At 49.1% G+C, this 13,234-nt stretch overlaps 1 protein-coding gene across 1 annotated transcript in view; it reads left to right on the top strand.

Moving 5' to 3' along the window:
- The window catches only part of LOC140478481 (organic solute transporter subunit alpha-like), a 45,082-nt gene that overhangs the window by 9,459 nt on the left and 22,389 nt on the right, over positions 1 to 13,234 (top strand). Inside the window, exons 2-4 of the mRNA XM_072571741.1 lie at positions 208 to 299; positions 1,451 to 1,605; positions 6,660 to 6,733. Coding sequence (XP_072427842.1) covers positions 208 to 299; positions 1,451 to 1,605; positions 6,660 to 6,733 — 321 coding nt within the window. The remainder of the gene's footprint in view (positions 1 to 207; positions 300 to 1,450; positions 1,606 to 6,659; positions 6,734 to 13,234) is intronic.

Raw genomic sequence — 13,234 nt, 5'->3', positions numbered from 1 at the left:
GGACAAGGGCAGCAGATGTATGGGAACACCACCCCCTTCAAGTTCCCCTCCAAGCCGCTCACCATCCTGACTTGGTGGTATATTGCCATTCCTTCCCTGTCAATGGGTCAAACTTTTGGGACTGACTACCTAATGGTATTGTGGGTCCATCGACAGCAACCGGTGCTACCAAATCATTGACCTTTCTTTGTTTAACTTGTTTTAAAGGCTTTCAGAAGACATCATTGAATTAATTGAGAAATACAATGTTTCAGCAGCCTGCTTTTTGCCTCCTCCGAGATCCATTGACCTTATATTACGTAAGTCCCAAATACCAACTTCAAATGGTCTTTAATTGAGAGAGCCAGGGGAAGGGGTCGGGGTGAAGGTCAACCTTTAGATGTCATCACAATGAAGTGACATTGGCCAGGCTGAAGTTTGGAGGGATGACAAGGATTCCTATTGGCCCCTGTAAAGCCCAGCTCAGGTGGAGACATAGATGATGTCTATGGAAAGACCAGTGGGGAGATCTTTAAGAAGAAATGATCTCCCTATCAAGACAGCTGAGGAGAAATGTGACCTCACTGAGGATTGTTAATCTGTGGAATTCACTTCCCAGAGGGGACCAGAGGCTGGGTCACTGACTCAAAGCTGACTTAGAGAGACAATTGATTGACAAGGAAGTAAAGATCAATCAGGGGCTAGGCGTGAAAATGGGGCTGAGATCCCAACCAGGTCAGCCAATGGTTTCATTGAATGGCAGAGCAAGCTCAATTATCTCTTTCTGCTCCTGGGTCCTGTGCCCCGAGAAGATTAATCAGCAAGTGATGACTCTCCACAATGGGAAATCTGAAAAGACAAAAACATAAAATTCAGCAGCTCAGGCAGCATCTGGGGAGAGGGAAAAAGAGTTAACGTTTCAGGTTGATAGACTTTGACCAGATCAGTTCTGAGAGAAGCTCAGCAGCCTTTAATTATTGGGCCAGGGGTGTCAGGGAGAAATCTCTAGTTCTTCTTCCATTGCTGAAGATTAGATTCACTTTACAGTTCAGGTGGGAGAAAGTGAGGACTGCAGATGCTGGAGATCAGAGCTTAAAAATGTGTTAAGCCCTCCTGAAGAAGGGCTTATGCCCGAAACGTCGGTTCTCCTGCGCCTTTGATGCTGCCTGACCTGCTGCGCTTTTCCAGCAACACATTTTGAAGTTCAGGTGGGAGCTCAGCTTTGCATCTGTGGAAGGACAGCACCTCTGAGAGTGCTGCACTCCCTCACTACTGTGAGCACTAACTCAGATGGTGTGGTAACACACAGCAGCAAGATTACTATCACCCAGACCATGGCCTGCCCCCATGACCCAGCGATGGAAGTGATTTTAGTGTCTGGAGCAGTTCTGGGACCTGCTTCATGGCAGCAGTAGTTTCTATGGGAGAGTTTCTGAGCTGTTTTTATTTTCTTGCCCTTGTTCTTGTACAGAACTGAGCTGGCTGGATATTGGTGTCTTTGCTGCACTGACTGCCCTGACTGCACTCTCTCTCATCATCTACTTGGAGAACACACACTATTTACTGAAGAAAGTGTCATGTCTCATCAAGGTGAAGACTTTAGTGTGGATCAGTGCAGCACCGACCGTAAGTTCACTTTTGGCACAACATTGACTGTTGCTGGTGAGAAAATGTGAGGAGCCACATTGAATGTACAGGCCATTCAGCCCATCCGATCTCTGCTGGTGTTTGTGACAGTTGTCCCACTCCTTTTGTATTTTTTGTGTTTCATGTGAAAAAACACCAGAATCCTTTTGAACACCAACAATTTCCAGACTTCTACAACTTAAGACAAAATCTCTTTTCTTGTTCTTTCTTTCAAAGTGTATGACATCACAGATAATACTTCAATTCTTGCCAGCACAAACTGCAAGACATTGGTGAGGCCACATTTGGAGTGCTGCGTACAAATCCGGTCGCCCTGCTTTAGGAAGGATGTCATTAAACTGGAAGGGCTCAAAAAAACATTTACAAGAATGTTACCGAGACTGGAATGTTTGAGTTATAAGGAGAGGTTGGGTAGGCTGGGATATTTTTCCCTGGAGCATAGGAGGCAGAGGGGTGAGCTTATACAGGTTTATAAAATCATGAGGGGTATGGATAGGATAAGTAGCCAAGATCTTTTTTCTCAGGGTAGCGGATTCCAAAACTAGAGGGCACAGGATTATGTGAGAGAGGAAAGGGACCTGAGGGACAACATTTTCACAGGGTGGTAGGTGTATGGAATGAACTGCCAGAGGAAGTGGTTGAGTTGGGCACAATTATAACTTTTAAAAGATATTTGGACAGGTACATGGACAGAAAAGGTTGAGAGGGATATGGACCAAATACAGGCAATCCAAGATGGAGGACAGGAAAAATTTCTGGCTGTAACAGGCTACTGCTTTTTTGAGGTATTTTAGCTGTTGGAGGTGAGTTCCTCAAATTCCAAGAGCAGCGATTACTGTTTTTTTTTCGCTGTTGCAATTGTTTTCAAACTTTAAAAAAAAAGTCAATGCAACAGCCTTTTAAAAGAGAGAAAGGCAGACAAAGGCAGCAAACACATAGTCTGTGAGGGAGAGAGAGAAAGAAAACCTCACTGCTAACTGACACAGCAGTGAATCTGCACAGTTACTGCCTTTGCTGTTTGAATTCATATGTTGGGGTGTGTCTCGGGAAACTTAAAAAAACAGTGAAATTCACAACTGATCTTGGAGGAACCTATTTGGGAGAGATCACAGCACAGAAACAGATAGGTGAATAGTTTTCAGTATAGCCTTGCTGTAAATCTACAATAGTGAGTAGAATGGGTTCTTCCTTGATTATATGTCTTTTATTGGAATCTGTCTCTTGATTACATTTTAAAAATATAAGCTATAAGTTAGCCTAAAGCAATGTTTTGTAGAGCAATAAGACGGTGCTATTTTCTGGATCTGTAGATTGGAAGGAGCAAAATGGCCTTTAGTAGCATGATATGCCCTTCTTGTCAGATGTGAAAGTTTCAGGAGAGTTTACAAGTTACTGAAGATTATAGCTGCAATAAATGTCATTGCTTGCAAATCCTTTCATATTGCATAGATCATTTGGAGCAACAGTTAGAGGCAATGAAGAATTTACAAGAGTCAGGGGGTGTGATGGACGGCAGTTATAGGAAGGGAGAAAAGCTGCAGATACAGTCAGGTAGATGAGTTAACTCCAAGAAAGGTAGGAGAGGTAGACAGGTAGTACAGGAGAACTTCTGTAGATATCCCCATTTCAAACAAGTACGCTGTTCTGGAAAATGTAGAGGGGACGAACTTTCAGGGGAAAGTAGCATGAACAGCCAAGTTTCTAGTATCAAGACTGACTCTATTGTAATGAGGGGTACGACAGGTTCCAAGCGATTGATTGTGTTAGGGAACTCTCTAGTGAGGGGCACAGACAGATGTTTTTGCAGCCACCAGCGAAAAATCAGAATGGTGTGTTGCCTCCCTGGTGCCAGGATCAAGGATATCTCAGAGAGGGTGCAGAATGTTCTCAAGGGGGAGAGGGAGGCCATTGTACTCATTGGAACCAATGACATAGGAAGGGAAAAGGTTGAGATTCTGAAGGTAGAATAGAGAGAGTTAGGCAGGAATTTAAAAAGGAGATCCTCAAGAGGAGTAATATCTGGATTACTCTCGATGCTATGAGCTAGTGAGGGCAGGGATAGGAGGATGGAGCAGATGAATGCATGGATGAGGAGCTGGTGTATGGGAGAAGGATTCACATTTTTGGATCATTGGGATCTCTTTTGGGGTAGAAGTGACCTGTACAAGAAGGACAGATTGCACCTGATTTGGAAGGGGACTAATATACTGGTAGGGAGATTTGCTAGAGCTGCTCGAGAAGATTTAAACTAGTAAGGTGGGGGTGGGGGGTGGGGGGGTTCCCAGGGTGATAGTGTGGAAAGAGATCAACCTGAGACTAGTACAGTTGAGAAAAGAGGCAAGTCAAACAGTCAGGGCAGGCAGGGACAAAGCAGAGAACAAGGTAGGACTGATAAAATAAACTGCATTTATTTCAATGCAAGGGCCCTAACAGGGAAGGCAGATGAACTCAGGGCATGGTTAGGAACATGGGACTGGGATATCATAGCAATTACAGAAACATGGCTCAGGGATGGACAGGGCTGGCAACTTAATGTTCCAGGATACAAATGCTACAGGAAGGATAGAAAGGGAGGCAAGAGAGGAGGGGAGTGGCATTTCTGATAAGGGATAGCATTACAGCTGTGCTGAGGGAAGATATTCCCAGAAATACATTCAGGGAAGTTATTTGGGTGGAACTGAGAAATAAGAAAGGGATGATCACCTTATTTGGATTGTATTGTAGACCCCCTAATAGTCAGCAGAAAAATTGAGAAATAAATTTGTACGGAGATTGCAGTTATCTGTAAGAATAACAGAGTGATTATTGTAGGAGATTTTAACTTTCCAAACATAGACTGGGACTGCCATGGTGTTAAGGGTTTAGATGGAGAGGAATCTCTTAAGAGTGTACAAGACAATCTTCTGATTCAGTATGTGGATGTACCTACTAGAGAAGGTGCAAAACGTGACCTACTCTTGGGAAATAAGGCAGGGCAGGTGACTGAGGTGTCGGGGGGGAGCACTTTGGGGCCAGTGACCATAATTCTATTCGTTTTAAAATAGTGATGGAAAAGGATAGACCAGATCTAAAAGTTAAAGTTCTGAATTGGAGAAAGGCCAATTTTGATGGTATTAGGCAAGAACTTTCAAAAGTTAATTGGAGGCAGATGTTTGCAGGTAAAGGGACAGCTGGAAAATGGGAAGCCTTCAGAAATGAGATAATGAGAATCCAGAGAAAGTATATTCCTGTCAGGGTGAAAGGGAAGGCTGGTAGGTATAGGGAATGCTGGATGACTAAAGAAATTGAGGTTTGGTTAAGAAAAAGAAGGAAGCATATGTCAGGTATAGACGGGATAGATCGAGTGAATCCTAAGAAGAGTATAAAGGCAGAAGGAGTATACTTAAGAGGGAAATCAGGAGGGCACAAAGGGGACATGAGATAGCTTTGGCAAATAGAGTAAAGGAGAATCCAAAGGGGTTTTACAAATACATTAATGACAAAAAGGTAACTAGGGAGAGAATAGGGCCCCTCAAAGATTAGCAAGGCAGCCTTTGTGTGGAGCCAGAGAAAATGGGGGAGATACTAAACAAGTATTTTGCATCAGTATTTACTGTAGTAAAGAACAAGGAAGATACAGAATGTAGGGAAATAGATGGTGACATATTCAAAAATGTCCATATCACAGAGGAGGAGGTGCTGGATGTCTTGAAACACATAAAGGTGGATAAATACCCTTGATCAGGTGCACCCTAGAACTTTGTGGGAAGCTAGAGAAGTGATTGCTGGGCCTCTTGGTGAGATATTTGTATCATCGATAGTCACAGGTGAGGTGCTGGAAGACTGGAGGTTGGTTAGTGTGGTACCACTGTTTAAGAAAGGTGGTAGGGACAAGCCAGGGAACTATAGACCAGTGAGCCTGACCTCAGTGATGGGCAAGTTGTTGGAGGGAATCCTGAGGGACAGGATGTACATGTATTTGGAAAGGCGAGGGAGGACTCTATCCCTTTGCAGTCCCTTTGTAACCTCCTCACATCTTATTTCCCCCGTTAACTTTGAATTATCAGTAAAATTGGCTGTGTCCTACCCGGTTCCCCGGTTTAAATTTTCACTATTATTCATCAAAGAATTCATCCGCCCTTTTCCCAAGTCATGATTTTTCTGTCATCGGTGACAAGTAGTTCTTCCTGAACCTGAGGAAGGACTGCACCGTTACGGCCCATACTCCTTCGTGTTTCAAAGAATGACAGAAGATTGGATTGAGGTTTACAAAATGTGAAGGGGGGATTTGACAAAGGGGATTGAGAGAGAGCATCTTTCCCTTAGTAGGGCAATTGAGAATAGTTTCGGACGAAGGGGTAGAGATTAAAGCAGTGATGAAAGATTGATGTGTCTGTGGAATTCACTGCCCCGGAGTGCATTTGATACTGAGACACTGGGGAGAGAGATGATTCTGAATTAATAATCACAGAATCCCTGCAGTCCAGATAGAGGCCATTCGGCCCATTGAGTCTGCATCAACCCTCTTAAAAGCATCGAATACAGACAGACCCCTCCACCCTATCCCCATAATGCCACATTTACCATGGCCAATCGACCTAACCCGCTCATCCCTGGACACTTCGGGGCAATTTGGACTGTGGGAGAAAACGGGAGCACCCAGAGGAAACCCAGACAGATGCGGGGAGCATGTGCAAACCCCATACAGACTGTCAGCCAGGGCTGGAATCGAACCCAGTGCACTGATGATGCCAAACAGCAGTGTCATGGTTAGAGAGAGTGGACAGGCAAGTGGGGGGGCAAGGATGAGATCAGCCATAATCAGATTAAATGGTGGAGCAGGCTGGAGGGGCTGAATGGCCACTTCCAGCTCTGAGCTCTGTCATTGCTATAGTTTGAGGCAGGGGTTGGATGGGACTGTTCAGGCAGAGAGAGAGCTCTCCCAGGGTCTGGCAGTGAGTTGCTCCTATTGTCCCTTGTGGAAGCTATACCTCACACTCTTCACTCTCTTGCTCTGAGTAAACCCACAGTGGCTGTTTCTCTTACCTTCCAAGGTGATCGGGATCGTGTCCTGCATTGGCCTCTGGGTTCCTCGAGCAATCATGTTCGTCAACATGATGGCAGCCACGTGAGTGGACAGGACTCGTCACTCCCAGGGACCCCGCATCGGATATACCAGGCATTGAATACAGACTGCCCAGACATAAACACACTGTCCAGACACAGAATACAGACTGCCCAGACACAAACACACCGTCCAGACACAGAATACAGACCGCCCAGACACAACCACACTGTCCAGACACAGAATACAGACTGCCCAGACACAAACACACCGTCCAGACACTGAATACAGACCGCCCAGACACAACCACACCGTCCAGACACTGAATACAGACCGCCCAGACACAACCACACTGTCCAGACACTGAATACAGACCGCCCAGACACAACCACACCGTCCAGACACTGAATACAGACCGCCCAGACACAACCACACTGTCCAGACACTGAATACAGACCGCCCAGACACAAACACACTGTCCAGACACAGAATACACACCGCCCAGACACAAACACACCGTCCAGACACAGAATACACACCGCCCAGACACAACCACACTGTCCAGACACAGAATACAGACAGCCCAGACACAAACACACCGTCCAGACACTGAATACAGACAGCCCAGACACAACCACACCGTCCACACACTGAATACAGACCGCCCAGACACAAACACACTGTCCAGACACAGAATACACACCGCCCAGACACAAACACACTGTCCAGACACAGAATACACACCGCCCAGACACAAACACACCGTCCAGACACAGAATACACACCGCCCAGACACAACCACACTGTCCAGACACTGAATACAGACCGCCCAGACACAACCACACCGTCCAGACACAGAATACACACCGCCCAGACACAACCACACTGTCCAGACACAGAATACAGACAGCCCAGACACAAACACACCGTCCAGACACTGAATACAGACCGCCCAGACACAAACACACTGTCCAGACACAGAATACACACCGCCCAGACACAAACACACCGTCCAGACACAGAATACAGACCGCTCAGACACAACCACACGGTCCAGACACTGAATACAGACCGCCCAGACACAAACACACCGTCCAGGCACAGAATACACACCGCCCAGACACAAACACACTGTCCAGGCACTGAATACAGACCGCCCAGACACAAACACACCATCCAGACACAGAATACAGACTGCCCAGACACAAACACACCGTCCAGACACAGAATACAGACCGCCAAGACACAACCACACCGTCCAGACACAGAATACAGACTGCCCAGACACAAACACACTGTCCAGACACTGAATACAGACCGCCCAGACACAACCACACCGTCTAGACACTGAATACAGACCGCCCAGACACAAACACACCGTCTAGACACTGAATACAGACCACCCAGACACAAAAACACCATCTAGACACTGAATACACACCGCCCAGACACAAACACACCGTCCAGAAACTGAATACAGACCACCCAAACACAAACACACCGTCCAGACACAGAATACAGACTGCCCAGACACAAACACACCGTCCAGATACTAAATAACAACCACCCAGACACAACCACACCATCCAGACACAGAATACAGACCACCCAGACACAAACACACCGTCCAGACACTGAATACAGACCACCCAGACACAAACACACCGTCCAGAAACTGAATACAGACCGCCCAAACACAAACACACCGTCCAGACACAGAATACAGACCGCCCAGACACTAACCCACCGTCCGGACACTGAATACAGACCGCCCTGACTCAACCACACCGTCCAGACACTAACACACCGCCCTGACACTAACACACCGCCCAGACACTAACACACCGCCCTGACACTAACACACCGCCCAGACACTAACACACCGCCCAGACACTAACACACCGCCCTGACACTAACATACCGTCCAGACACTAACACACCGCCCTGACACTAACACACTGCCCTGACACTGACACACCACCCAGACACTAACACACCACCCAGACACCAACACACCGCCCAGACACTAACACACCGTCCAGACACTAACACACCGCCCAGACACTAACACACCGTCCAGACACTAACACACCGCCCTGACACTAACACACCGCCCAGACACTAACACACCGCCCTGACACTAACACACCGCCCTGACACTAACACACCACCCAGACATTAACACACCGCCCTGACACTAACACACCGCCCAGACACTAACACACCGCCCTGACACTAACACACCGCCCAGACACTAACACACCACACAGACACTAACACACCGCCCTGACACTAACATACCGCCCAGACACTAACACACCGCCCTGACACTAACACACCGCGCTGACACTAACACACCGCCCTGACACTAACACACCGTCCAGACACTAACACACCGCCCAGACACTAACACACCGCCCTGACACTAACACACCGTCCAGACACTAACACATCGCCCAGACACTAACACACCGCCCTGATACTAACACACCACCCAGACACAACCACACCATCCAGACACAGAATACAGACCACCCAGACACTAACACACCGCCCTGACACTAACACACTGCCCTGACACTAACACACCGCCCTGACACTAACACACCACCCAGACACTAACACACCGCCCTGACACTAACACACCGCCCTGACACTAACACACCGTCCAGACACTAACACACCGCCCTGACACTAACACACCGTCCTGACACTAACACACCGCCCTGACACTAACACACCGTCCAGACACTAAAACACCACCCAGACACTAACACAACGCCCTGACACTAACACACCACCCAGACACAACCACACCATCCAGACACAGAATACAGACCACGCAGACACTAACACACCGCCCTGACACTAACACACCGCCCTGACACTAACACACCGTCCAGACACTAACACACCACCCAGACACTAACACACCACCCAGACACTAACACACCGCCCTGACACTAACACACCGCCCAGACACTAACACACTGCCCAGACACTAACACACCGCCCAGACAATAACACACCACCGTGACACTGACACACCACTCTGACACTAACACACTGCCCAGACAGTAACACACCACCCTGACACTAACACACCGCGCTGACACTAACACACCACCCAGACACTAACACACCGCCCAGACACTAACATACCGCCCTGAAACTAACACACCGCGCTGACACTAACACACCACCCAGACACTAACACACCTCCCAGACACTAACACACCGCGCTGACACTAACACACCACCCAGACACTAACACACCGCCCTGACACTAACACACCGCCCTGAAACTAACACACCGCGCTGACACTAACACACCACCCAGACACTAACACACCACGCAGACACTAACACACTGCGCTGACACTAACACACCACCCAGACACTAACACACCGCCCTGACACTAACACACCGTCCTGACACTAACACACCACCCAGACACTAACACACCACACTGACACTAACACACCACCCAGACACTAACACACCACACTGACACTAACACACCGCCCTGACACTAACACACCGCGCTGACACTAACACACCGTCCTGACACTAACACACCACACAGACATTAACACACCACCCAGACACTAACACACCCCCCAGACACTAACACACCGCCCTGACACTAACACACCGCCCTGAAACTAACACACCGCGCTGACACTAACACACCACCCAGACACTAACACACCACGCAGACACTAACACACCGCGCTGACACTAACACACCACCCAGACACTAACACACCGCCCTGACACTAACACACCGTCCTGACACTAACACACCACCCAGACACTAACACACCACACTGACACTAACACACCACCCAGACACTAACACACCACACTGACACTAACACACCGCCCTGACACTAACACACCGCGCTGACACTAACACACCGTCCTGACACTAACACACCACCCAGACATTAACACACCACCCAGACACTAACACACCACCCTGACACTAACACACCGCCCGGACACTAACACAAAGCGCTGACACTAACACACCGTCCTGACACTAACACACCACCCTGACACTAACACACCGCCCTGACACTAACACACCGCGCTGACACTAACACACCGCCCTGACATTAACACACCACCCAGACACTAACACACAACCGTGACACTGACACACCACCCAGACACCAATACACCACCCAGACACTAACACACCGCCCTGACACTAACACACCGCGCTGACACTAACACACCGCCCTGACACTAACACACCACCGTGACACTGACACACCACCCAGACACTAACACACCACCCAGACACTGACACACCACCCAGATACTGACACACCGCTCTGACACTAACACACCACCCAGACACTAACACACCACCCAGACACTAACACACCACCCAGACACTAACACACCGCCCAGACAATAACACACCGCCGTGACACTGACACACCACTCTGACACTAACACACCACCCTGACACTAACACACCGCGCTGACACTAACGCACCACCCAGACACTAACACACCGCCCTGAAACTAACACACCGCCCTGACACTAACACACCACCCTGACACTAACACACCGTCCTGACACTAACACACCACCCAGACACTAACACACCACTCTGATACTAACTCACCGCCCTGACACTAACACACCGCGCTGACACTAACACACCATCCTGACACTAACACACCACCCAGACATTAACACACCACCCAGACACTAACACACCATCCTGACAATAACACACCGCCCGGACACTAACACACCGCGCTGACACTAACATACCGTCCTGACACTAACACACCACCCTGACACTAACACATCGCGCTGACACTAACACACCGCCCTGACACTAACACACCGCGCTGTCACTAACACACCGCCCAGACACTAACACACCACCGTGACACTGACACACCACCCAGACACTAATACACCACCCAGACACTAACACACCGCCCTGACACTAACACACCGCCCAGACACTAATACACAGCCCTGACACTCACACGCCGCCCAGAAACTAACACACCGCCCAGACACTAACACACCGCGCTGACACTAACACACCACCATGACACTGACACACCACCCAGACACTAATACACCACCCAGACACTAACACACCACCCTGACACTAACACACCGCCCTGACACTAACACAACGTGCTGACACTAACACACCGCCCTGACACTAACACACCGCCCTGACACGAACACACCACCGTGACACTGACACACCACCCAGACACAAACACACCACCCAGACACAAACACACCACCCAGACACTGACACACCACCCAGATACTGACACACCACCCGGACACTAACACACCGCTCTGACACTAACACACCACCCAGACACTAACACACCACCCAGACACTAACACACCGCTCTGACACTAACACACCATCCAGAAACTAACACACCGCCCTGACACTGACACACCACCCAGACACTAACACACCGCCCAGACACTAACACACCACCCAGATACTGACACACCGCCCAGACACTGACACACCGCCCTGAAACTAACACACCACCCAGACACTGACACACCGCCCTGACACTGACACACCACCGTGACACTAACACACCGCCCAGACACTGACACACCACCGTGACACTAACACACCGTCCAGACACTAACACACCGCCCAGACACTGACACACCACCGTGACACTAACACACCGTCCAGACACTAACACACCACTCTGACACTAACACACCACCCAGACACTAACACACCATCTGACACTAATACACCACTCAGACACTAACACACCGCCCAGTAACTAACACACAGACCAGACACTAACACACCACCGTGACACTAACACACTACTCTGACACTAACACACCACCCAGACACCAACACACCACTCTGACACTATACACCACTCAGACACTAACATACCACCCAGACACCAACACATCACCCAGACACTAACAAACCACCCAGACACTAACACACCGCCCTGACACTAACACACCGCCCTGACACTGACACACCGCACAGTCACTAACACCCCGCCCTGACACTAACACACCGCCCAGACACTAACACACCACCCAGACACTAACACACCGCCTGACACTGACACACCGTCCAGACACTAACACAACACACTGACACTAACACACCGCCCTGACACTAACACACCGCGCCGACACTAACACACCGCCCTGACACTAACACACCACCGTGACACTGACACACCACCCAGACACTAACACACCACCCAGACACTGACACACCACCCAGATACTGACACACCACCCAGACACTAACGCACCGCGCTGACACTAACACGCCACCCAGACACTAACACACCACCCAGACACTAACACACCGCTCTGACACTAACACACCACCCAGACACTAACACACCGCCCAGACACTGACACACCGCCCTGAAACTAACACACCACCCAGACACTGACACACCGCCCTGACACTGACACACCACCGTGACACTAACACACCACTCTGACACTAGCACACTACTCTGACACTAACACACCACCCAGACACGAACACACCGCC

Source organism: Chiloscyllium punctatum, chromosome 6, assembly GCF_047496795.1.
Source record: "Chiloscyllium punctatum isolate Juve2018m chromosome 6, sChiPun1.3, whole genome shotgun sequence".
NCBI classification, from domain to species: Eukaryota; Metazoa; Chordata; class Chondrichthyes; order Orectolobiformes; family Hemiscylliidae; genus Chiloscyllium; species Chiloscyllium punctatum.
Note: the sequence above shows the minus strand (reverse complement) of the source record. Positions and strands in the feature narration are given on the sequence as shown.